Below are 28,000 nucleotides of genomic sequence, written 5' to 3'. Positions count from 1 at the left end.
GCGTGGCTCAGAGCGCAGAGACCCCGCCCCTCCTCTGAACACGTGTTTTATCGCCTCTGACAGGCTGTCTCTCTCTCTCTCTCTCTCTCTGTGTGTGTGTGTGTGTGTGTGTGTGTGTTTGTTCGAGTCAGAGTCAGAGATTCAGCAGCATCTGACAGAGACAGAGATGGACAGAGAGAAGTGGAGGACCGCTAAACTACACATTCCTACAGACGACAGTGAGTAGAAACACACACACACACACACACACACATATATAACACACATTAAACATGATAAACACATGTTGGTGTTTTTCAGAGGTGTTGAGGTTTTAAAACTGAGCTTATGATGTTTTCTACCGTCTCAGCCTCAGAAAACTTTGACATTTTTATGTTTTTCCAGTGTGTAGTAAGTGTGTGTAGTAAGTGTGTGTGTGTTTGTGTTTAGTAAGTGTGTGTAGTAAGTGTGTGTAGTAAGTGTGTGTGTGTTTGTGTTTAGTAAGTGTGTGTAGTAAGTGTGTTTAGTAAGTGTGTGTAGTAAGTGTGTTTAGTAAGTGTGTGTAGTAAGTGTTTAGTAAGTGTGTTTTTCCAGTGTTTAGTAAGTGTGTGTAGTGAGTGTGTGTAGTGAGTGTGTGTAGTGAGTGTGTGTAGTAAGTGTGTGTAGTAAGTGTGTGTAGTAAGTGTGTGTAGTAAGTGTGTTTAGTAAGTGTGTGTAGTAAGTGTGTTTAGTAAGTGTGTGTAGTAAGTGTGTGTAGTAAGTGTGTTTAGTAAGTGTGTGTAGTAAGTGTTTAGTAAGTGTGTTTTTCCAGTGTGTAGTAAGTGTGTTTAGTAAGTGTGTGTAGTAAGTGTGTTTAGTAAGTGTGTGTAGTAAGTGTTTAGTAAGTGTGTTTTTCCAGTGTTTAGTAAGTGTGTGTAGTAAGTGTGTTTAGTAAGTGTGTGTAGTGAGTGTGTGTAGTGAGTGTGTGTAGTGAGTGTGTGTAGTGAGTGTGTGTAGTAAGTGTGTGTAGTGAAGACTGAACACTGGTCTCTGAGACAAGTTTCTGAGCTGAAGTGTGTGAACTGTCTTCTGTTGTAGAAGTGAGACTTGAAGACTGTGTGTGTCTTGTTTCTCATTATCACTCACACACACACACACACACACACACACACACACACACACACATATGTTCTGTTTGTTTGGCCTCTTGTATCTTGACCGTAAAGAAGAAAATGAAAGCGGTAAATGATTCAGTCCTAATTTCCTGAGAATTTCCCAACATGTGGAATAAAGAGATAAGATCTACATAGCAAACATTGGGCAATAACAGTGTGTGTGTGTGTGTGTGTGTGTGTGTGTGTGTGTGTGTGTGTGTGTGTGTGTAGCTGATGTCCTGGCGTGTCGATCAGACATGGATCTCGGAGCCATGAAGAAGATAAGCTCCATGTTCTCGACGATTCAGGAGAAACTCCACAGAAACAGTGAGTCTCACACACTCATCACTGATAAACAGTGGGGAAACTCCAGCTTTTAATGTTGTTTATGTGTCTATGTGTTGTTTTTAATCTGCTTTAAGACAAACCATGTGTAAGTTCATAAGTCGACAGCATTGCTGAGTATTTCCTCCTTAAAACTGCAGTGAACCAAAGACAGTCTCAAAAACACGCTTTGAAATCGCTGGTGTTTCTGACGTCACAAACTACCTTGTAACCAATCAGATCAACGTGTGATCGTCAACCAGTGGATCTCTGAGCTGAGTGAGTGAGTGGAGGCGGGGCTCATTTGCATATTCATAGAACCAATCAGATCATCGTGTGATCGTCAACCAGTGCATCTCTGAGCTGAGGGAGTGAGTGGAGGCGGGGCTCATTTGCATATTCATAGAACCAATCAGATCAACGTGTGATCGTCAACCAGTGGATCTCTGAGCTGAGTGAGTGAGTGGAGGCGGGGCTCATTCGCATATTCATAGAACCAATCAGATCAACGTGTGATCGTCAACCAGTGGATCTCTGAGCTGAGGGAGTGAGTGGAGGCGGGGCTCATTTGCATATTCATAGAACCAATCAGATCATCGTGTGATCGTCAACCAGTGCATCTCTGAGCTGAGTGAGTGAGTGGAGGCGGGGCTCATTCGCATATTCATAGAACCAATCAGATCAACGTGTGATCGTCAACCAGTGGATCTCTGAGCTGAGTGAGTGAGTGGAGGCGGGGCTCATTTGCATATTCACAGAACCAATCAGATCAACGTGTGATCGTCAACCAGTGGATCTCTGAGCTGAGGGAGTGAGTGGAGGCGGGGCTCATTTGCATATTCATAGAACCAATCAGATCAACGTGTGATCGTCAACCAGTGGATCTCTGAGCTGAGTGAGTGAGTGGAGGCGGGGCTCATTTGCATATTCATAGAACCAATCAGATCAACGTGTGATCGTCAACCAGTGGATCTCTGAGCTGAGTGAGTGAGTGGAGGCGGGGCTCATTTGCATATTCATAGAACCAATCAGATCAACGTGTGATCGTCAACCAGTGGATCTCTGAGCTGAGGGAGTGAGTGGAGGCGGGGCTCATTTGCATATTCATAGAACCAATCAGATCAACGTGTGATCGTCAACCGGTGGATCTCTGAGCTGAGTGAGTGAGTGGAGGCGGGGCTCATTCGCATATTCATAGAGCCAATCAGATCAACGTGTGATCGTCAACCAGTGGATCTCTGAGCTGAGGGAGTGAGTGGAGGCGGGGCTCATTTGCATATTCATAGAACCGCGCATACTAAATGAGGCAAGGGTGTCGAGTTACATTCAAGATATTTTAAGACATGAAAAAATTTTTTAAAACGTTTTAAAAATGTAATTTTGCCGCTCAAAGATGCGTTTTACGAGATAAAATGGCCGACGACAGGGAGACTTTAGGAGGCTGTGATTGGTTCATTATCGCAGTGATGATGCTTCTTCTAACCCTAACTGATGGAGTGTGTAGTGCTTCATCTCTTAAACACCCATGAAGGAATACACATCATGGCCATATTCCAAGATGATTCGTCAGGCTCAAATGAATCATTTTCAGTGGATTTAAAGGGACAGTTCCTCCAGAAATGTTCATTATAATGAGTTTGTAGAAGTGGATCTGGTGGAGTGATGCGTTTCCTGTGAGGTTTGGCAGCACAATGAGTGTTTGTGAGCGTCGCACCGCGGCAGTTCCTCGCTGTTAAAGGTCTCGCGCGTGTGTGTGTGTGTGTGTGTGTGTGTAGAGCGGAGCGCCTCTGACCCCTGCACCCCCCCCGCCCCCGGGCCCCCCCCAGCGCCGGACCGCAGCCACACGGGTCAGCTGTTCTTCGAGTACCTGCTGGTGGTCAGTCTGAGGAAGAGGAGGAGCGAGGAGGGTTACGAGCCTCACATCACATACCAGTTCCCCAAGGTCAGACTTGTGCTTGTGTATGACTTATTAAACACATTTATATATGCTGACCTGTGTGTGTGTGTGTGTGTGTGTGTAGCGTGAGGCGATGGGCCGACTGCAGCGAGAGGAAGAGGAGAAGTGCATGAAGGCCGCTCATCTCTTCTGCTTTCCTGAGGGAATCAACTGGGCGCCTCTGACCGAGTACAGCAGGTACACACACACACACACACACACTCACACACACACACATCCTGTTTCACTCTTTCACCTCGTCTCTAACCACATGTGCATCTTCACACTTTTGCACACTGATGCTGATGGAAAACACACTAACGTCACAGGATGTGTGTGTGTGTGTGTGTGTGTGTGTGTGTGTGTGTGTGTTTGTATGCTCATTTTGTGTTTAAACACCTCTGATTATGCCTGGCAACCAGCCAGTTCACCATAGCAACATGCTGTAAACACTCCAAACACACGAAACACCCCCACATCCGATTCTAGATGATTTTTCCATATGTTCATGTGTTTAGGTGAAGATTCATGAATCACTTGACTATAAATCAATATAAATCTCTGACTAAATAATTCACTGAATCAATCTCCCGACGATTCTTCAAATTAATTTTCTGCATGACTCTTTGAATCATTCAATCAATCTCTGAATCACTTTCTGACTAAATATTTTAATCAATCTCTGAATGATTCTCCGAATGATTACTTTAATGACTCTTTGAATCACTGTCTGTCTGAATCATTTGCTGAATCTTTCTCCAAAGGATGCTGTGAATGAATCTCTCTGAATCAATCATCAATCTCTGAATGTTTCCTTAAATGATTCCCTGAATGACCCTCTGAATAGGTCTTTGACCAAATCTTTAAACCATTCTCAGAATGAGATTAATCTCATTCAGAGAAAATTCATCTTTGAATTATTCTGTTTGAATCTTTGAATCCTGAACCAATCTCAATAAAATGATCCATCAATAATCAAATGACTCTCTGAATGACTCTCTGAGTGAATCTCTGAGTGAATCTCTGAGTGAATCTCTGAGTGAATCTCTGAGTGAATCTCTGAGTGACTCTCTGAGTGACTCTCTGAATGACTCTCTGAATGACTCTCTGAGTGACTCTCTGAATGACCCTAAATGACTCTCTGAGTGACTCTCTGAGTGACCCTAAATGACTCTCTGAGTGAATCTCTGAGTGAATCTCTGAGTGACTCTCTGAATGACCCTGAATGACTCTCTGAGTGACTCTCTGAGTGAATCTCTGAGTGACTCTCTGAGTGACCCTGAATGACTCTCTGAGTGACTCTCTGAATGACTCTCTGAGTGACTCTCTGAGTGACCCTAAATGACTCTCTGAGTGACTCTCTGAATGACTCTCTGAATGACTCTCTGAATGACTCTCTGAGTGGCTCTCTGAATGACTCTCTGAGTGACTCTCTGAGTGAATCTCTGAATGACTCTCTGAGTGACTCTCTGAATGACTCTCTGAATGACTCTCTGAATGACTCTCTGAGTGACTCTCTGAGTGACTCTCTGAATGACTCTCTGAGTGACTCTCTGAGTGACTCTCTGAATGACTCTCTGAATGACCTTGAATGACTCTCTGAGTGACTCTCTGAGTGACTCTCTGAATGACTCTCTGAATGACTCTCTGAGTGACTCTCTGAGTGACTCTCTGAGTGACTCTCTGAATGACTCTCTGAATGACTCTCTGAGTGACTCTCTGAGTGACTCTCTGAGTGACTCTCTGAATGACTCTCTGAGTGACTCTCTGAGTGACTCTCTGAGTGACTCTCTGAGTGACTCTCTGAATGACTCTCTGAATGACTCTCTGAGTGACTCTCTGAGTGACTCTCTGAGTGACTCTCTGAATGACTCTCTGAGTGACTCTCTGAGTGAATCTCTGAATGACTCTCTGAGTGACTCTCTGAATGACTCTCTGAATGACTCTCTGAGTGACTCTCTGAGTGAATCTCTGAATGACTCTCTGAGTGACTCTCTGAATGACTCTCTGAGTGACTCTCTGAATGACTCTCTGAGTGACTCTCTGAATGACTCTCTGAATGACTCTCTGAGTGACTCTCTGAGTGACCCTAAATGACTCTCTGAGTGGCTCTCTGAATGACTCTCTGAATGACTCTCTGAGTGACTCTCTGAATGACTCTCTGAGTGACTCTCTGAGTGACCCTAAATGACTCTCTGAGTGGCTCTCTGAGTGACTCTCTGAATGACTCTCTGAGTGACTCTCTGAATGACTCTCTGAGTGACTCTCTGAATGACTCTCTGAGTGACTCTCTGAATGACTCTCTGAGTGACTCTCTGAGTGACTCTCTGAGTGACTCTCTGAATGACTCTCTGAGTGACTCTCTGAATGACTCTCTGAGTGACTCTCTGAGTGACCCTAAATGACTCTCTGAGTGACTCTCTGAGTGACTCTCTGAATGACTCTCTGAGTGACTCTCTGAATGACTCTCTGAGTGACTCTCTGAGTGACTCTCTGAGTGACTCTCTGAATGACTCTCTGAGTGACTCTCTGAATGACTCTCTGAGTGACTCTCTGAGTGACCCTAAATGACTCTCTGAGTGACTCTCTGAGTGACTCTCTGAGTGAATCTCTGAGTGACTCTCTGAATGACTCTCTGAGTGACTCTCTGAATGACTCTCTGAATGACTCTCTGAATGACTCTCTGAGTGACCCTAAATGACTCTCTGAGTGGCTCTCTGAATGACTCTCTGAGTGACTCTCTGAATGACTCTCTGAGTGACTCTCTGAATGACTCTCTGAATGACTCTCTGAGTGACTCTCTGAATGACTCTCTGAGTGACTCTCTGAGTGGCTCTCTTGCACTCTGACAGTGTTTTCCCGAATCCTCCTCTTCCCGCTGGACGTCAGTAGCTTGTGTTGCGTCTCTGATGCCGGGTGTGTCTGCTTCTCCGCAGCGAGACGTTCTCCTTCGTCCTGACGGAAGTGGACGGCAGCCGGAGGAACGGATACTGCAGGAGGCTCCTGGTAATCAGCGTTTCATATCTCTAGCATGAATATCCATCTTGTGTGTGAATGACTGAGGACTGTGTGTGTGTGTGTGTGTGTGTCCCATCAGCCGGGCGGCAGCGGCGCTCGTGTTCCCGAAGCGTACTGCATCATCAGCCGAGTGGCGTGTTTCGGACTCTTCTCGAAGGTGAAGCCGCACACACACACACACACACACACACACACACATTAGGGGCTTTCGCACCGGGTAGCTCTAGGAACTGGAATCACTCAGGGTGGTTCCCGAGATCTGATGGTTCCCTCAGGAGCGTTCTCGTTCATCATCTCGTGTTCGAGATCCACCTATGGGAAGGGTATCCGCACCTGACCTCTGCAGAAGCGTCCAGTGCCAGGTAAGCCCCGCCCCCTCACCTGAGAGCATATAACGCCTGCATGCGCTGCTGTTCTCCAGTCGACATTCGCTTCTCACCACCTCTAGACTTCAATTAAATTTTGGTATGTTTTAGCTTACCTCAAGGGCATCCAAGATGTAGGTGTCTTTTTTTCCGCAGTAGTTTCAATTTTGATATTTTTAGGTCAAACCGTTCTTGTCTGTCAGTCAGATAATGCAGGTCTGTGGTCACTATCTCAAAGAGCATGCACAGAGTCCAAATTAAACAATTCCCCATCGTCCAAATTAAACAATTCCTCATCGTAAGTACACATTGATGGCCTAAGACACGAAACGAGCGGTTTGTGTGAGAAAACGAACAGTATTTATATCGTTTTTAGCTCTTGAACACACCCACGTCCAAGTGATCTGAGGGCGCGAGCGCATCCTGGTGTGTGACGTGTGCATATATATATACACTAGATGTCGCCTTAAAGACATTCGTTCCAATGAACTGCCGTAGCCAAGGCGACATCTAGTGTATATATATCTATGCACCAGTCTGCACACACGACACACACCAGTCTGCGCCCGCGCCCTCAGATCACTTGGACGTGGCTGTGTATAAGAGGTAAAAACGATATAAATACTGGTCTTTTTCTCACACAAACCGCTCGTTTCGTGTCTTAGGCCATCAATGTGTACTTACGATGGGGAATTGTTTAATTTGGACGATGGGGAATTGTTTAATTTGGACTCTGTGCATGCTCTTTGAGACAGTGACCATAGACCTGCATTATACGACTGACAGACAAGAACGGTTTGACCTAAAAATATCAAAACTGAAACTACTGCGGAAACAAAGACACCTACATCTCGGATGCCCTTGAGGTAAGCTAAAACATACCAACATTTAATTTCAAAGTGAACTATCCCTTTAATATATTAACCGTAGACCTTTTCGCCTCGCGCGAAAACTACCATTGTCGTGTGTTCTTCTCGCTGAAGGACGTGGACGCGCCCCTCGGGGTAGATGCACTGTCCCACCCGTGGCCCGGAGTGCTCCTGTATGCTTTTCCTGATAGTTCCCACACTGGCCAGGGCGAGAGAGCAGGGCCTGTCTCTCATTACGATAGCACCCAGGCGGCCCAAAGCACCATGTCTGGCGGAGATAATCCCTCTGTTATACGCCGAGCCGTGTCGCCTCCCCCTCCGTACAGACCTATTATCCCAAGCGAACGGGGATATTTATCTCCCGCACCCGGACAGGGTGGCTCTCTGGGCCTGGCCCGCGAGAGGACGAATCTGAGCGCACTGGGGCTTTCTCCGCGTGTGATTGAATCCCAGGGCCGTTTCCACACGGTCCTTATATAATTGTAAGTGGCAAGTGCTCGAAGGGTGGTGCGATGGGTGTGGTCTCACATCTTATCAGTGCTCAGTTCCTGATATTTTGTGTTTCCTTCAAGACCTCATGGAAAAAGGCAGGTCATTTTCCACAATTAAGGTCTTTCTGCCTGTCATGTGGGCTTTGAGGGCTCAACAGTCGGACAGCATCCTCTAATCCGCAGATTTATGAAGGGTGCCCGTCGCTCTCAGCCAGTCGTCAGGAGAACTGTTCCTGAGGTGGACCTCTGGTGCTGGAGGCTCTGTCTCAATATCCTTTTGAGCCTCTGGGAAGTATTTCCCTATTTCCCTGGCCTTGACGTCAGCTAAACGTGTCAGTGAGCTTTTCACCCTCCACCGTGGACCAGGCCCAGTGCTTTCCGGAAGAGCGACCAGCTCTTTATTCCACGGGCGCCCCCTCACAGAGGGAGTCCCATATCTACGCAACGCCTCTCACATTGGCTTGTGGATGCTATAGCTTTGGCATATGAATCAAAGGGAGTGCGGCCCCCAGGGGACATCCGAGCTCATTCCCGAGGGGCTTAGCCGTCTCTTGGGCTTTGTTCAGGGGAGTGTCACTGCAGGACAAGCCAGTTGGGCTTCTCCTCATACCTTTGTGCGTTACTACCAGCTGGATTTCACCAGAACCTCAGTAGCAAATTCTGTTTTGGGGATGGGGTCCTCTTAGCCCTTCCCTTTTACTTTATCAATTACCCACTGGAGTAAAAGAGCATGTGTGTGCGTCAGGATTGCAGGTTCTTGATTATGGGACAGGCACCGTCTCCCTGGGGCGACCGTCCTTCTTTGCCTTACAGGACCTCACTGTGGGTGTATTGGGAAATCTGGGAGCTGTCCATGTCTCTCCCATAGGTGGATCTGAAACACGAGATGATGAAAGAGAACTGGGGTTATGACAGTAACCTATTGTTTTCCTGGTTGCGTTCGCAGCGCCAGTAGGAACTCTGAAGTGACGTAAGACACGCTTGTTGTTGCGACTTTTATTTTGACGGCGCTGAGAACGACTGAACACACAGCGCTCGCATTCTCCATGTTCATTAGTTCTGTCTAACAGTCCTGTGATATGTTATTAGATAGAACTGTTATACATATAAAGTAGACAGTAATGAACAGTTATTAGCGTATGTCGTGTGTTTGATGTCCAGTGTTGCTGAGCAGAAACACATAATCATGTTTCTCTTGATCTCCTCAAAGTTGCGCTGGATTTTCTCCTCAGCGTAAAGATTAAGAGCTTCATCTATCACTGTTTTACATGTTCGTAGAGTTAGTTTCTATAATCTGTGCGTTTAGCTTTTTTTAAATGGCGGGTTCTGGTGTTTCGCGTGCGTTCGGCCAATCAGCGAACACTAACGTCACTGTAGTTCCTATAGCGCTGGTTTAGACCGACTCTGAAGTAGGAGTAAATTAGTTCCTCCAAAAGGAGTTCCTAGAGCTAAAATCGTTCCTAGTTCCTGCGGTGCGAACACGCCAAAATCCGGGAACTTCCGCCAATAGTTCTAGGAACTATGAGAAGGTTCCTCGGGTGCGAAAGCTCCTGTAAACAGATCAGTGTGTGTGTGTGTGTGTGTGAGCAGATCTTCGACGAGGTGGAGAAGCGGAGGCTGATCTCCAAAGCCATGATCTACCCGTTCATGCAGAGCCTGCGGGAGGCGCCGCTGCCAGCGCCGGGACACACCGTCCGGATCAGCAGCTTCATCCCGGATGCGGGAACAGAGGTGCGCATCATCGCCACACACACACACACACACACACACACACACACACTGCTGTGGTGTAGATAACGCTAGCTCTGATCTCAGGTCATCAGTCTGACACGGCCCGCCGACTCCTGGCTGGAACACGTGGACTTCCGGTCGCTCTTCCGCTTCCTGACGGATGAGGAGCTGCTGATGGTGTTCAGCGCCGCGGTGATGGAGCGACGCATCATCTTCCTCTCGGAGGAGCTCAGGTGACCGGCAGCCAATCAGCTGCATTGCTTTACAGAGCACATTAGTGCCCGCCTACTTTTACTGTGACGTTGGCTCCGGTAGTATTTTTGTGTGTGTTAATGAGTGTGTGTTAATGAGTGTGTGTTAATGAGTGTGTGTATTAAAGGAGTAGTTCACATTAAAATAAGAATTAGCACATGATTTACTCTCCCTCAAGTCATCCTAGCACTTTTATCATGATAGATGCACTTTTATGATGGACAGATGCACTTTTATGATGGACAGATGCACTTTTATGATGGACAGATGCACTTTTATGATGGACAGATGCACTTTTATGATGGATAGATGCACTTTTATGATGGATAGATGCACTTTTATGATAGATGGATGCACTTTTATGATGGACAGATGCACTTTTATGATGGACAGATGCACTTTTATGATGGATAGATGCACTTTTATGATGGACAGATGCACTTTTATGATGGACAGATGCACTTTTATGATGGACAGATGCACTTTTATGATGGATAGATGCACTTTTATGATGGATAGATGCACTTTTATGATGGACAGATGCACTTTTATGATGGACAGATGCACTTTTATGATGGACAGATGCACTTTTATAATGGATAGATGCACTTTTATCATAGATAGATGCACTTTTATGATGGACAGATGCACTTTTATGATGGATAGATGCACTTTTATGATGGACAGATGCACTTTTATGATGGATAGATGCACTTTTATGATGGATAGATGCACTTTTATGATGGACAGATGCACTTTTATGATGGATAGATGCACTTTTATCATAGATAGATGCACTTTTATGATGGACAGATGCACTTTTATGATGGACAGATGCACTTTTATGATGGACAGATGCACTTTTATGATAGACAGATGCACTTTTATGATGGATAGATGCACTTTTATCATAGATAGATGCACTTTTATGATGGACAGATGCACTTTTATGATGGACAGATGCACTTTTATGATGGACAGATGCACTTTTATGATGGACAGATGCACTTTTATGATGGATAGATGCACTTTTATCATAGATAGATGCACTTTTATGATGGACAGATGCACTTTTATGATGGATAGATGCACTTTTATCATAGATAGATGCACTTTTATGATGGACAGATGCACTTTTATGATGGACAGATGCACTTTTATGATGGATAGATGCACTTTTATGATGGACAGATGCACTTTTATGATGGATAGATGCACTTTTATCATAGATAGATGCACTTTTATGATGGACAGATGCACTTTTATGATGGATAGATGCACTTTTATCATAGATAGATGCACTTTTATGATGGACAGATGCACTTTTATGATGGACAGATGCACTTTTATGATGGACAGATGCACTTTTATGATAGACAGATGCACTTTTATGATGGATAGATGCACTTTTATCATAGATAGATGCACTTTTATGATGGACAGATGCACTTTTATGATGGATAGATGCACTTTTATGATGGATAGATGCACTTTTATCATAGATAGATGCACTTTTATGATGGATAGATGCACTTTTATGATGGATAGATGCACTTTTATCATAGATAGATGCACTTTTATGATGGATAGATGCACTTTTATGATGGATAGATGCACTTTTATGATGGATAGATGCACTTTTATGATGGATAGATGCACTTTTATGATGGATAGATGCACTTTTATGATGGATAGATGCACTTTTATGATGGACAGATGCACTTTTATGATGGATAGATGCACTTTTATGATGGATAGATGCACTTTTATGATGGACAGATGCACTTTTATGATGGATAGATGCACTTTTATGATGGATAGATGCACTTTTATGGACTTCAAAACAGAAACAGCCATTCACTGCCATTATAAAGCGTGGAAGAGCCAGGACATTTGTTTAACTCTGACTGTATTCGTCTGAAAGAAGAATGTCATATACACCTAGGATGACTTGAGAAAGTGTGTGTGTGTTAATGAGTGTGTGTGTGTGTGTGTGTGTGTGTGTGTGTGTGTGTTCAGCACTCTCTCGCAGATTCTTCACGCTGTAGCTGCTCTCCTGTATCCGTTCGTGTGGCAGCACACCTTCATCTCGATCGTTCCCACGGTTCTGATCGACGTGTGTGCGGCGCCGACGCCGTTCCTGCTGGGAGTCCAGAAGAACATGCTGGACCTGCTGACGGACCACAGCGACGTCAGTCACCCTCCCATTACTGTTGTTCATGAGTGTGTATTTATAACACAAATCGCTTATCATGTTCTCGGCTTGTGTTTCTCAGTTGATGATTGTTGATCTGTCGGCTGGAGCAGAAACTAGATTCATCACAAGAGTGAGTCACTCACACACACAAACACACACTCTCACACACACACACATTCTCACTCACACACACACAGTCTCTCTGATTTCATTTATTCTCATGAAGTTTCACATGAGTCTCATTACTGTCTGCTGAGACACTGTGTGTTTGTTGTTCCAGTCACCCAAAACAACCTAGCAAACACATTGCAAAATAAACCCCTCCTTTCTAAAAAGCAGCTACTTAGCAACCACCCACAACATCCTAGCAACCGAACAGCATCGTGCTAAAAACTAATCAAAACAACTTAGCAACCATCCACCAATAACATACACACAACCCAGAACACCATAGCAACCGCATAGCACTGCATTAAAACATCCTGAACATATAAGCAACTGTATAGCAATGGTTTAAAAATCACCCAGAACACCCTAGCAACCACCCAGATCACCCTAGCAACCACATAGCAATGTGTTTAAAGACACTCTAGCAACTGTAGAACACATTATCAACTGAATAGCAAGACCCTAGCAACCATAATAGTAGAACCATGATAGCAGTGCGCTTACAACCTTTCACAACTTAATGGTAACAAGCCTCACCAGCCTAGCAACCACATAGCAACGTGTTCAAAACACTCTAGCAACTGTAGAACACATTATCCACAGTATAGCAACGCCCTAGCAACCATGATATCAGTACAATAACAACCACTCAAAATGACTTAATACCCACATCCTGGTAACAAACCAGAACAGCCTAGCAACCACATAGCAACGTGTGAAAAAAACTCTAGGAATTAGCAACCATGATAGCAGTACGCTTACAACCACTCACAACAACTTAATGCCCATGCCATGGCAACAAGCCAGAACAACATAGCAACTTGTTAAAGACACTCTAATAACTGTAGAACACATTATCCACTGTATAGCAACACCCTAGCAACCATGATAGAAGTACACTAACAACCACTCAACAAGCCAGAGCACCCTAGCGACCGCATAGCAACGCCCTAGAAACAGTAACGACTGTGTGTTTTCAGATTGGTGACGAGGAGTCGCTCCTGCCCGCTAAACTGAGGACGGAGCTTCTGACGAGACTGTCCGCGCGCACACGCCATGCCAGTGAGTTCAGCCCTATGGTAATCACGCCCACTTCCTGTTCGACTCCCGCTCACTTCCTGTTGTTGTGTGTTCCGGCAGCCACAGACGAGCTGAACCGGCTGGTGTCCGAGGCCTTCATGACCGTCTTCATCAAGACCGTGGGCCATTTCTCAGAGCACGTCAAGAGCCGCCAGTTCCAGAAGAAGAGCTTTCTGAAGGCCGTGGATCATCGCTCGCACCTGAGCTTCATCAAACTCTTCATCCAGACGCAGATGTTCGACCTCTTCATACAGGACGAGGAAAAGCAGCCCAACCCCAACGGTAAGAACTAATGCTTCCAGAACTCTAGTTACTCTGGAAATAAGAGGATCCTCAAGTCAAAAACGTGAAACTGTGAGAACGCTGACGCCGTGCACATGCGTATTACGTGTTAAGTCTATAGATATGTGCGTTTGAACATATATGTATATATACTCGACCAAACGGATCTCAGTTTTTGGGTTCTTTCCTCTTTAATTAAACCCTGTGATGCATGTAAAATCAATCCTTTTACTTCAAAACCATAATGCGTAATCATTCCCAGTGGTTTTATTCCATTGAAATGGTTTGTATTGGTTCCAGAACTGTTTTTCCCATTGGTTTCTCCCATAGGGATTTAATGAAGTCTTGGTGAAAGCGTTACAAGTCAGGTCACCTTTATTTATACAGCACTTTTTACAACACAGAGTGTTTCAAGGCAGCTTTACAGAGATAACAGGACAATAATGCAACAAAGTGTGTTTCTGGAAGAAAATAGTCCAGTTTAAGTAAGTTCAGTGATGTTTCATTTTTTACCTCCAGACTTTTGCGCTCTATTTTTCTGGGAACCAAATCATTTTATTTTTATTTTTTTTTAAACCTTTATTTAAGCAGGAGAATCCCATTGAGATTAAGAACCTCTTTTGCAAGGGTGACCTGGCCAAGACAGGCAGCAGCATATAAATAATAATACAAACACATGGGTACAGACAAATAACACAGAAAACTAGAACTAGCACTTCATAAAACCATTTTTACGATCTAAAAACATTTACATATTAAGGCATCTGCCTCTACGTCTTTCATTTTGGATTTAAATGCGTTTAGCGAGATTAATTCAGTGAGTTTCAAGTCCTTTTGCATATGAAAATTCTGTGTAGAAGTATTCATATAAAGATCACCATAGTCCAGCACAGATAAGAAAGTGGTGGCCACAAGTCGTTTTTTACGCACAACTTATTTCAAAAATAAAAACCCAATTTTAGCCTCAGCTTTTTCACCAGGTCCAGCACATGTGGTTTAAAAGTCAGGGAGTCATCAATCAAAAGACCCAGGTATTTATAGGAGTTAACAACCTCTATTTCACCCCCCCCCCCATAGTGACGATCGGAGGGAGGCTTTGTGGCCGGGTCCTAGATTTAGTAAACAACATAAGTTTGGTCTTATCTCCATTTAAAGCTAATTTCAGCTGCATAAAGGTGTTTTGGACTTCAATAAACGCATTTGGCAAATATTCAATTGCTTGTACAAGAGTTGACGCACTGCAATATATGACAGTATCATCAGCATATTAGCATTTAACACATTTTGTTTATATAAATAGTGAATAAAAGTGGACCTAATACAGAGCCCTGTGGTACACCCTCAGTGCCTGCTACAGTGCTGGAACATAGACCATCACGTCTAATACACTGAGACCGATCACTACGGTCATTTGAGGACCAAGAAACTGCTCGCTCTGAAAGTCCTGAGGTAATAAGTTTAAGTTTCAAAACATCCTGATCAACTGTATCGAAAGCTTTGGACAGGTCGATAAAGAGTAATGCCGAATGTTGCTTCTTGTCAAGTGCAACCAAAACGTCATTTACCACCGTCATTGCAGCTGTGATGGTGCTGTCTTTTTCTGAAGCCTGACTGATATGTAGATAAAATGTCATTTGAGTATAAAAACTCCTTTAAAGGGATAGTTCACCCAAAAATGAAAATTCTGTCAGTAATTACTCTCCCTCATGTTGTTCCAACCCCGTAAGACATTCGTTCAACTTCGGAACACAAATGAAGATATTTTTTATTAAATCTGAGAGCTGTCTCACTCCTCCATAGGCTTCTAAGACATTATAACTTGCTGGCCCAGAAAAGTTAGTAAAGACATCGTTAATATAGTCCAAGTGACTACAGCGGCTCAACCTTAAGTTTATAAAGTGACGAGAATACTTTTTGTGCGCAAAACCCCCCCAAAAATAACGACTTTATTCCACTTTTCATTTCCTTCTCTCTGGGCCTCGAGTTAGTTCACGTAGTAAAACTGCACAGCGCTTCTGTGTTGTACGTCACACGCATCACACACATGACCAGCGTCGGCCAATAGTGAGCCTACGTGTGACGTACAACACAGATGCGCTACGCTTAAACACTACGTGAAAAAACTCGAGGCCCAGAGAGAAGGAAATTAATAGTGAAATAAAGTCGTTATTTTTGGGGGGGTTTTGCGCACAAAAAGTATTCTCGTCGCTTTATAAACTTAAGGTTGAGCCACTGGAGTCACTTGGACTATATTAACGATGTCTTTACTAACTTTTCTGGGCCAGCAAGTTATAATGTCTTAGAAGCCTATGGAGGAGTGATCCAGCTCTCAGATTTAATCAGAAATATCTTAATTTGTGTTCTGAAGATGAACGAAGGTCTTACGGGGTTGGAACAACATGAGGGTGAGTAATTACTGACAGAATTTTCATTTTTGGGTGAACTAACCCTTTAATTGATCACTCACAAGACCTTCAAGAATTTTTGCTAGTACTGATAAATTAAAAAATGGCCTGTAATTATTTAAAATAGCTGGGTCACCCCCTTTTAATAAAGGAAGAACAAAAGCTGATTTCCATATCTTTGGAATTTCCTAATTTTCCACTGTAAGGTTAAAAAGATACGTAAGAGGCACAGCTACAAAATCGGCTGCCAATTTCAAGAAATAAGGATCAATAAGTTTTACTACAATCCAAGGCTTTTAGGGCTTGCTGAACTTCCTGCTCCGAAAATGGTACGAAATGAAAAGACTGATCAACATATCCTAGCGTGTCAGTACAGGGATTCACAGACGCAATCAAACAGAGAACATTAAAACTATTCAAGATCTCCATTTTGTCATGAACAGCAACTGAATCCTTCATAACAAAGGTGGGCACTACTTGCAAATTGTTTGCTTACAGAAAGGGATTTTATGGTTTTCCAAAATCTTCTGGGATCATTTAAATTTTTAGTGGTGATAGACAAGAAATATTCAGATTTGGCTGTCTTAATAAAAGAGGTGCATTTGTTTCTTAGCTGTCGAAATGCAAGCCAGTCCGATGTAGAACCTGTTTTCCTTGCTTTTGCCCAAGACAAGTTACGTTTATGAATAATTTCTGCTAACTCTGTGGAAAACCAAGGGTTATCACGCCCCTTTACTCTACATCTCCTAAGTGGGGCGTGTGTATTTATGATTTGTGTAAAACCCTCATTAAAAAATGTCCAAGCTGTCTCCTAAATGATAAGCTCTATTCTACTCCAACTGAAATGAAACAAATCATGATAAAACCCCTTGTTCATTAAAATGTTTAAGATTCCTCTTACAAATGACACGTGATTTTGATTTAGGGACCTTAGTGTTCCTGATGGCAGCCACAACACAATGGCCACTTGTGCCACTGCAAAAAACACCATTTATGAGGAACATTAGTCAGAATCAGTTAAAGTAGACTTCTCCGGGCGTTTAAGCTTTGGATGTGTGGGAGAGTTGATCAGAATCACAAAAAGATTTAAAATCATCATGATCAGATACTGGTTTAAGCCAATCCCAGTTTAGATCGCCAGCTACAATAATTTCACTATAAAAAGTTGTATCAGAGACTGTAGTGTGTAATTATGGGCAGATGGAGGTCTATAACAGCCAACAACAGTTACACTGAGGCTCTTAACAATGTCAATATTTACTGCCAGAAACTCCAACTGTTTGATTCAGACGAAACTACCCTGACGTGAAATTTAGATTTCACATAAACATCATAACATTCGTGGAACGCTCCTTTTAGCGTACTTATTTGCATAACCAAACACTAATGTTCCCAGAATGTTCTGGGAGCCAAATATATACACTACACAATAAAACCTAAACAGGACAGACCTAAGAATTAGAGATGCGCCGATACCGATAATTCTTTCTATTTAAAAGCCGATATATCGGACGATAAATCTAAATATATTTATACAATTTATATCATTTTTGAGAGCCTGATTACAAAAACAAAAGTCTTATTGCCATTATGATGATGTTCTCTTCTCATTATGATTTTATGTAGCCGATATGACAGACTTGTGTTGCACTGGACTGTATTTTACTTTTTGAAGTGATTTCAATCATATTTCAAGCGATTTAAAGCCATCATGTTGAACAGTGCGCATCTGAAGAGTCTCAGCTGGAGGAAATAATACCAGCTTTTATATATCGGCCAAATGTTCTGATCATGATTTCTAACATTAAAAATGAACATATTTCGTCCGATACCGATATGGTGGCCGATATATCGTGCGTCTCTATTTATCCCTAAGTGTTTGACCCTTGGATCTCTGGATGTAACATCACACCCTGAATGGTTAATGAATGCCCTTTTGTAGAGGTTCGGAGGGTTAAACATGGGTTCTGTTTAGTTCCAGAAAAGGTTCTTCTTTTGATAAAAAGCAGAGAGGCCAAAAGAAGAAGCGTTTAACCTTTGAGGAGAACAGAAGAAGCTTTATCGTGTGTGTTGTGCTTCTCTCTCAGGGTTCTTTCAGCGGAAGGTGTGCGAGCACCGCGAGAGGAAGAAGAAGGAGAGGATGAAGGACCGCTGGGTTCGCGGTGTCGTGGTGTAAACGCTTCACTTCCCACGAGACTTTTACTCAACAATCAGACAATCGCTCGTGAATATTTAATGCTGTTTATTTGTATTGTGTTTTGCTGTAATAAAATATAAAGTGAGTCGATACAGTTTCAGTGTGAGTGAGTCTCATATTTCACCTCATTAAAAGAACTAATTATACAAATACATTATTTTCATGACAATTAAACACATTCTAATTCGCACGTCTGGCTGTTTTACTTTAGTCTTTTTTAATATTGTCAATGATGATTCTCATTAGTTATTATTTATTAGTGCTGTGCAACGATTTATCGCATCCAAAATATGTTTGTTTACATAATATATGTGTGTGTACTGTGTATAATTATTTTGTATATATAAATACACACATATGTATGGAAGCTTGTTTCCGCCACAGAGTGAAAAATAAAAAAGGTAATTGCGACTTTTTAATCTCACAATTCTGACTTTTTATCTCAGAATTACGTGATATAAAGTCACAATTGCGAGAAAAAAAGTCAGAATTCTGACTTTATAAGACGCAATTGCGACTTTATTTGACGCAATTGCGACTTTACTTCTCGCAATTCTGACTTTATATCTCGCAATTCTGACTTTATTTCATGCAATTCTGACTATCTCTCGCAATTCTGACTTTATTTCACACAATTGCGACTTTTTCGCACAATTCTGACTTTATATCTCGCAATTCTGACTATTTCTCGCAATTCTGACTTTATATCTCGCAATTCTGACTATTTCTCGCAATTCTGACTTTATTTCACGCAATTGCGACTTTATTTCACGCAATTCTGACTTTATTTCACGCAATTCTGACTATATCTTGCAATTCTGAGAAATAAAGTCAGAATTGCGAGATGTAAACTCGCAATTGTGAGATAAAAAGTCGCAATTATCGTTTAAAATGTTTTATTCTGTGGCGGAAACAAGCTTCCATACATATGCATGTATATATTTAAGAAATATTTGCATGTATATACTGTGTGTATATATATATATATATATATATATATATTTATTTATATTATATATACATATTTATATGTATAAAAACACATTTATGCATGTTTGTGTATTTATATATACAAAATAATTATACACAGGACACAAATGTAAACACAAACTTTTATTTTGGATGCGATTAATCGTTGCACAGCACTATTATTTATATTAATAAAAAATATTACATGAGCTTCAAATGTATGGATTTTGTTTTAGAGGAGTGTGAAATATATCCAGTAATGTTTTTGCACCTAACTCAGTTTTAATGAGGCAATTAGGCCTTATACAGTTAGACAATTAGGCCTTAGACAGTTAGACAATTAGGCCTTATACAGTTAGACAATTAGGCCTTAGACAGTGATATCAAAAGTACAGAACAGACTATAAAACATGTTTCCAGCAGAAAAGTGTAAAATATCTGCATTAAAATCATTGAAGCAAACAGAATATGCAGAGAGTTCATTTCAGACGGTTGTAAAGCGCTGAGTGTTAGTATGAAGAGTGAGTGGTGTTTCGTCTCGAGCGATCAGATGCTGCCGGCGAGTAGCGGCGACGTCTCCGACGGCCCGCGGGAAGAAACGGGACGGTGATGATGCGAGTCGTAAAGATGGTTGCTCTGAAGCTGCGCCTCGGCTCGTAGACTGATCTTCTGCGGAGACACACACACACACACGTGTGAGACGCGTTCAGAGGGTGTGTATCGTCAGATGTGAGGTGCCTTACCTTGAAGTCTCGTATGTAGGTGAGGAAGAAGCTGACGAAGGACAGCGCGAGAGACCACTCAGAAATGGTGCTGATGATGTGCGGCGTGAACCCCTGAAAAACAACACGACACACACAGCTAACGCTACGGCTAGGGTTGGGAATCGGATACTTGTTATAAAATAAAAATTTCGATTCCTCTTATCGATTCCTCTGTGAGCATTTCAATATGACTTTAAACCATTGAAGCGAGAGACTGTGTTTTCTGTGTTCATGTGTATCAGTGTATCGGATCCGTGCAGCTCTTAAAGGGACAGCAGCCTAATATTCCTAATATAACATATAATATATATATTCCGTCTCTATAATAACACTAATATTCCGCCTCTATAATAACGCTAATATTCCCGCTCTATAATAACACTAATATTCCGCCTCTATAATAACGCTGATATTCCTGCTCTATAATAACACTAATATTCCGCCTCTATAATAACGCTGATATTCCCGCTCTATAATAACGCTAATATTCCCGCTCTATAATAACACTAACATTCCGCCTCTATAATAACGCTGATATTCCCGCTCTATAATAACGCTAATATTCCCGCTCTATAATAACGCTAATATTCCCGCTCTATAATATTCCCGCTGTATAATAACACTAATATTCCCGCTCTATAATAACGCTGATTTTCCCGCTCTATAATAACGCTAATATTCCCGCTCTATAATAACGCTAATATTCCCGCTCTATAATAACACTAATATTCCCGCTCTATAATAACACTAATATTCCGCTCTATAATAACACTAATATTCCCGCTCTATAATAACACTATATTCCCGCTCTATAATAACACTAATATTCCTGCTTTATAATAACACTGATATTCCCGCTCTATAATAACACTAATATTCCCGCTCTATAATAACGCTAATATTCCCGCTCTATAATAACACTAATATTCCCGCTCTATAATAACACTAATATTCCCGCTCTATAATAACACTAATATTCCCGCTCTATAATAACGCTAATATTCCCGCTCTATAATAACGCTAATATTCCCGCTCTATAATAACACTAATATTCCGCTCTATAATAACACTAATTTTCCCGCTCTATAATAACGCTGATATTCCCGCTCTATAATAACGCTAATATTCCCGCTCTATAATAACACTAATATTCCGCTCTATAATAACACTAATATTCCTGCTCTATAATAACACTATATTCCCGCTCTATAATAACACTAATATTCCTGCTCTATAATAACACTGATATTCCTCTCTATAATAACGCTGATATTCCCGCTCTATAATAACGCTAATATTCCCTCTCTATAATAACGCTAATATTCCTGCTCTATAATAACACTGATATTCCTCTCTATAATAACACTAATATTCCCGCTCTATAATAACGCTAATATTCCCGCTCTATAATAACACTAATATTCCGCTCTATAATAACACTAATATTCCCGCTCTATAATAACACTAATATTCCCGCTCTATAATAACACTAATATTCCGCTCTATAATAACACTAATATTCCGCTCTATAATAACACTAATATTCCCGCTCTATAATAACACTAATATTCCCGCTCTATAATAACGCTGATATTCCTGCTCTATAATAACACTATATTCCCGCTCTATAATAACACTAATATTCCTGCTCTATAATAACACTAATATTCCTGCTCTATAATAACACTATATTCCCGCTCTATAATAACACTAATATTCCTGCTCTATAATAACACTGATATTCCTCTCTATAATAACGCTGATATTCCCGCTCTATAATAACGCTAATATTCCCTCTCTATAATAACGCTAATATTCCTGCTCTATAATAACACTGATATTCCTCTCTATAATAACACTAATATTCCCGCTCTATAATAACGCTAATATTCCCGCTCTATAATAACACTAATATTCCGCTCTATAATAACACTAATATTCCCGCTCTATAATAACACTAATATTCCCGCTCTATAATAACACTAATATTCCGCTCTATAATAACACTAATATTCCGCTCTATAATAACACTAATATTCCCGCTCTATAATAACACTAATATTCCCGCTCTATAATAACGCTGATATTCCTGCTCTATAATAACACTATATTCCCGCTCTATAATAACACTAATATTCCGCTCTATAATAACACTAATATTCCTGCTCTATAATAACACTATATTCCCGCTCTATAATAACACTAATATTCCTGCTCTATAATAACACTAATATTCCTGCTCTATAATAACACTGATATTCCTGCTCTATAATAACGCTGATATTCCCGCTCTATAATAACGCTAATATTCCCGCTCTATAATAACGCTAATATTCCTGCTCTATAACACTAATATTCCTGCTCTATAATAACGCTAATATTCCCGCTCAATAACAATAATATTCCTGCTCTATAATAACACTGATATTCCCGCTCTATAATAACAATAATCAAACAACAAAGACAAAGAGAAATTCACTCGTTCTTCACTGAATAACTTTTGTAACTATATTTGTAATGTATATTTTATTTATAAAGTTCAGTGTTATTTTACATTTGATTGCAGTTTCTGAACCTGAAAATCTTAAAACTCTGTTTATTTCAATCGTATATTTGTTCAGTTGTGTCTATTTGTTGCGATTGCTAATTGAAACGATACTAGCTAGAAAGTTTGACTCACGGGTTCTCCGGGCGTCCAGTGGAGCTTCTTGTTGACTTCGACTCCAGGTAAAGAGCTGTACATGATCACAGACGACACGAACACTGACCGAATCAAGGAACCAACCACATTCAACACTAAACACTATGCTTCCCAGCATGCAGCGGGTGAAGGATACTGCTAATGATGCTGGCTAGCGTCCAGCCGCCGATGCTCAGTCGCGTCCAGAACATGGCTTTGCTGTGGACGTGCGGCTGCATGAGGAACGACAGCAGCGTCTGGACGAAGACGTAGAGCGCGCCGACGCCGAACGTCAACACGGCGCCCACCAGATGCATCGAGAACAGAGTGGTTTTCTGGGAAAGACACGTCACATGGTTAGGTACGAGAATTTGTACATTTGAAATGAGCGGAGGCTGACCTAACACAAACATTTCTTTAATGTTTCCTTTCCATCACACTGCGAAGAAAACTGGCCAACCAATCAGATTTGTGCATTTGGACTAATTTGCTAAGCGACAGCGAATAGAAGAGAAGAATCACAGAAGCGTAACATCAGAACAGCAAAAATCAGACCAAATATTCCTGCCGAACATGAATTTCTGTATTTGAACATTTTATTTGGTTTTCATTTAAATCGGCCAACCAATCAAATTGCGCGATTTTTTCCCAAAAGCAACTCGTTCTCTTTGTTTTATAAACACCATAGCGAAATAAATTATTTGAACAGCTGTTTGAAAACATGTAAATTAGTGATCGACCGATATATCGGTCGGCCGATAAATCGGGCCGATATTTGCGGGTTTGACGTGTATCGGCATCGATACATACGATATGCTGCTGCGTTCGCCGATAGTTTTTTCCCGGCATTATTTACAGACAGGCGTCCGCAGGCAGCTCTGTGTTGCTGGAGACGCTGCAGTTCACGTGCAGCCCATGCACTGCCCCTCCCACACTAGCAAAGTGCTGGAAGCCTCTTCAAGACAATGGCGAGTTTTAAACTTTCAAAGCATCTTTTAACTGTTTGACTTAGCTGAAATATTGACATACACTTTAAAAGTGGAAACACGTTGCTCTATATGTGCGTGCAACTAAGCAAGTTTGTGGGTCCAAATGGAAAACGTGAATGCCTCATCTATAAAACGGCTTGTCATTGTATTTAGGGAGCTGCAAATAGCTAAGTTTGAGGCTATCCATATGCATACGGCAGCTGTTACGAACACTGGTCATAGGATTAAATAATGCCGATGTTGTTCCGTGATATTTGTGGGAGTTTTATTCAGCGACCACCTGGCTGAGGTTTGGACGTGTGCTCATAAAAGAAGCGACGCGGTTGCGACACGCATGCGATGCAGCGCGCTCGTTTGTCCAGGCGCTCCTATGCCGTGGTGAGATGAAAACATTTCTAAATTTTTTAGGGCCTGTTCACATATCGCGTCTTTTGCGCGCTCAAGTTCGTTATTTCAAATGTAGGCGCGCGGTATGCGCGCTCATAATGGAAGCGACACGCTCGTTTTTTCCAAGCGCGTCCACGCCGCATCGAGATAAAAACATCTCAACTTTTAGAATGGCGCAAGCGTGGTGGAATAATACGACAACATCGAAAGCTCGGCCGAACAGCTGATCATAGCTGGACAGGGCGGGTTTTTATTTCTCATCTCCATAAATATATGTAGTCGTAAAGGCAGGAAATAAATGAATCCTTCCTCCCTGTCATCATGGAGAGCGCAGTTCATGGCTGCATAGCAACGACAGACGTTTATTATGCTGCTTGCTTGTTGCTACTGTGTGCAATAGTGTAATTATTTTAATCATGCTTAAATATTTATTTTCAGTAATTTTAGCACTTTTTACTTGTTCTACCTCACGTTTTTAATATTTGTCAAATATTGTTTTTTTTTTAAGTTCAATAAATGTTCCTTTTTTAAATTGAGACTTGTAACATTTGTTATCATCATTGTGTCATTTTATGATTTAAATTGAGTGAGCAAAAGCAGTATCGGCTCCAAATATCGGCCCAAGAAAATCGGCAGCCCGTATCGGTCATCGGCTAAGGCTGATGAAAAAAAATCGGTATCGGCATCGGCACTAAAAAATCCATATCGGTCGATCCCTAATGTAAATACAGTTTTTTGCTGGTCTGAACACGAATCGGATGCGAAAAATCTGACATTTTATTATTTTAATTTGAATGAATGGTGGTTAATGCGTCCAACACAAACATTTGCATGTCGTCAATGCGCCAGATTGACTGCGAAGGAAATCGGCCAACCAATCAAATTTGCACTATTTTGTTCGGAAACGGCTCTTTCTGTATTGTTTGATAAACGTTCGTTTTTTATTGGTCTGAACACACGAATCGAATGCGAAAAATCTGACCAAATTTTAATGCCAAATATTTTCGTGTTGGTGCGAACTGGCGAATATTTGGCGCGAAAATTCTGAGCGATAAACATATTAATTGAAATGAACGGCGGTAAACAGAAGAACCGAATGAAAAATCAGACCAAATTTTCAGGACGAACATTTATTTCAGTAATTGAATATTGCGTTTGGTGTCGTCAACGCGACAAATTGACTGCGAAGAAAATCGGCCAACCAATCAAATTTGCGCAATTTTTTCCGGAAACGGCTCTTTCTGTATTGTTTGATAAACATTGTTTTTCGCATTTTTTATTGGTCTGAACACACGAATCGAATGCGAAAAATCAGACCGAATTTTTAAAAAATTGCGCTATTTTTTTCCAGAAGCGACGACTTGTCTTTGGAGTTGTTTGATAAACACCATAGCGAATAAAAAAATCTGAACGGCTGTTTGAAAACATGTAAATATTGTTTTTTGCAGTTTTTATTTATTGATCTGAACACACGAATCAGATGTTTGGATTTAATAGCAAATATTTTCGTGTTTGTGTGAACTGGCGGGTATTTGGTGCGAAAATTCAGAGCGATAAACATTTTTAATTTAAACGAACGGCGGTTAAATTTGCAAAAAAACTGGCCAGCCAATAAGATTCATGCACTTGGACTATTTTGCTAAATGAGAGCGAATTTTCATGCCGAACATCCGTGTTGATCACGGATCATAGCGCGAGTACTGTACGTACCTGGAAGTTTGCGACGACGCACATGCCGAACGAGCTTCCGCAGCCCAGAACCAGCCCGACCCGATTGAGGCGGTTCAGACGAGTGTCGTCCTTGTCCACGAGGGCCTGGAGCTGCTTATAGCGCACGTACATCGTAGCGACACCTGCAGGAGGACACGCAACATTACACCACTGAAACACGGCGTCAGCGTGAGGTCATGTGGGTTTCCGTACCTAAGAACGCCGACACGTTGAGCATGAGTCCAAACACGCATCTCTCCGGCGCGACCGTCCCGGTGTCACTGCAAGCACAACACCAAACACATTCAGAGGTCAAAGGTCACACCGTCACATGATGAAGCGTCTCTTCTGCTCATTAGGGCTGGGCAAAAAAATATTTTTTGATTAATCGTTTTATTTTTTTATTTTTTTTTAAATGTGGTCGTTTCGAAATCGATTCTCAAAGGCCACAAATGGATTTTTTTTCCATATTTATTTATCCATCACGCAAAAGCCAGTATTAGTTTTCCTCCACTGTTCATAGGCTTCCATGTTACAGCTAATGCTGTTTTATCTTAAACACAAAATAACCTGATCATGTTTGATCAAGGCATTAGTCCAATTTTCAGCATCAATTTTTTCATCTTGCATCAAAATCCTGTCTATTCATCGTATGCATTTGAAATATAGTGTTGTGTTCTGTGTTAATGTACCCAAGTGTACCTAAAATAAAAAGAGTTTAATATACAGGTTTGTGGCTCTTAATTTCTTTTTATTAATTAACCACCTGTAAACTTATGTTCACTGTTCTTTTTTTTATAAATATAGGATTTGTATTAAATCTATTTTCATAGAGTCAAATCGAGAATCGAAAATTTAATTTAGAATCGAAATCAATAATCGAATCGAATCGAAATGTAATCAGCCCATCTGAACGGATGCCCAGCCCGTGCTCACCTGATGTAGGGCACCAGCGGGTCCACGTGTCTCAGGACGACGGCCGTGATGTAAGCGAAGATGAAGGTGGCGGAGGTCCAGATGACCAGCGCCACGGGCAGAACACACAAGCCCTCCTGAAACCACCACATGTTCCTGAAACACACGCCTCGTAATATTAGAACCGGCCGGTTCCTCTTCTTGCACCCGCAGAGAGCATCATGGGTATTCTGGGTGAGTTTCTGCTTTTAACTTCTGCTGTGACGGTCCAAACTGTTACAGTGTACATGTTAAATAAAACAATCCACACACTAAAACTATATATATATATATATATATATATATATATATATATATATATATATATACATTTGATATACAGAAGTCAACATTTGAAGTGGATCAAAAAAGTTCATCAAAGTTGTCTTAAGACAAGAACGGGTGTTGTTCAAAATTCATGTATAACTTTGATTAAAAGTTTTGATCCACTTCAAATGTTGACTACTATATATATATATATATATATATATATATATATATATATATATAGCTGACACCAAAATATGAATATGGTAATCAATCAGTACCATGGTATTTGCATTGTTATGTTTTTTCATGTTAAGGGTGCTTAAATTCTTTTAAGTTTTTTTGTAAGAGATTTTAATAAACCAAAAGGTTTAATTCATTCAAATTTAAAGCAATTATTGTTTCGCTACAGATTTCTTTGGTTTCACTTTCTATTCCAGATAAATTAAGTGACGTTTTCTGGCTACTGTATTACTACTAATGTCTCATTCAAATCTGTCTGTAGTTTAAAAATAATATAGATTTAAATATCATAATTATGATTTTATATCATGAGGAACAGCTTTACCTGTCAATCAAACTGCTCGATGATCATCCCTCAGTCTGAACCAAGGCATTTTAAATCCCCTTTGAAAGACTTTAAATCTTGTTAGTGGTTATATTTCATTCTTTAATGTTTCTATGTCCTGTTCATTCGTTATTTACTGTTTATTGTGTCACTGTTTTCCTTCCGTTAGTCGTTAGGCGCATTTCCGATCAAACTCACGAGACTCGCGGAGAACCCGGATGTGGAACATTTCGGCGGGTCGCCAGCGCGGGAAAATATCCTCCTCAACACAATATTGCGATGTTG

General features: G+C 41.3%; 2 protein-coding genes across 4 annotated transcripts; one reads left to right on the top strand and one right to left on the bottom strand.

Annotated features, from left to right (window-relative positions):
• Positions 1 to 42: 42 nt before the first annotated feature.
• On the top strand, positions 43 to 18,521 carry dennd2db (DENN/MADD domain containing 2Db). Its single transcript, XM_079891499.1, has 13 exons — positions 43 to 218; positions 1,344 to 1,439; positions 3,212 to 3,378; positions 3,458 to 3,570; positions 6,309 to 6,378; positions 6,470 to 6,547; positions 9,706 to 9,846; positions 9,931 to 10,079; positions 12,118 to 12,289; positions 12,375 to 12,425; positions 13,444 to 13,525; positions 13,604 to 13,825; positions 18,318 to 18,521. Exons 1-13 carry the CDS (start codon positions 167 to 169, stop codon positions 18,404 to 18,406), a joined length of 1,482 nt encoding a protein of 493 aa, XP_079747625.1. The 5' UTR covers positions 43 to 166; the 3' UTR covers positions 18,407 to 18,521.
• dram2b (DNA-damage regulated autophagy modulator 2b) lies at positions 18,458 to 27,924 on the bottom strand. 3 transcript variants are annotated; one of them, XR_013823371.1, is made up of 9 exons: positions 27,716 to 27,924; positions 26,863 to 26,997; positions 26,140 to 26,207; positions 25,927 to 26,069; positions 22,998 to 23,175; positions 22,841 to 22,923; positions 20,140 to 20,232; positions 19,860 to 20,065; positions 18,458 to 18,689 (listed from the first exon to the last, which is right to left on the bottom strand). XR_013823371.1 is itself a non-coding variant. In XM_079891500.1 (8 exons), the coding sequence occupies exons 2-8, from the start codon at positions 26,991 to 26,993 to the stop codon at positions 19,943 to 19,945; spliced, it is 819 nt and encodes a 272-aa protein (XP_079747626.1). In that variant the 5' UTR covers positions 26,994 to 26,997; positions 27,716 to 27,924; the 3' UTR covers positions 19,522 to 19,942. The 3 variants fall into 3 exon arrangements, 2 of the variants coding, with proteins under 2 accessions (XP_079747626.1, XP_079747627.1); XM_079891500.1 differs by lacking the exon at positions 18,458 to 18,689 and having other exon boundaries at positions 19,522 to 20,065; XM_079891501.1 differs by lacking the exon at positions 18,458 to 18,689 and having other exon boundaries at positions 19,522 to 20,065; positions 26,863 to 27,114; positions 27,716 to 27,905.
• Between the last annotated feature and the right edge of the window lie 76 nt (positions 27,925 to 28,000).

Source organism: Squalius cephalus (genome assembly GCF_949319135.1).
Source record: "Squalius cephalus genome assembly, chromosome: 13".
Taxonomy (NCBI): domain Eukaryota; kingdom Metazoa; phylum Chordata; class Actinopteri; order Cypriniformes; family Leuciscidae; genus Squalius; species Squalius cephalus.
This window is presented reverse-complemented; position numbering and strand designations above follow the sequence as displayed.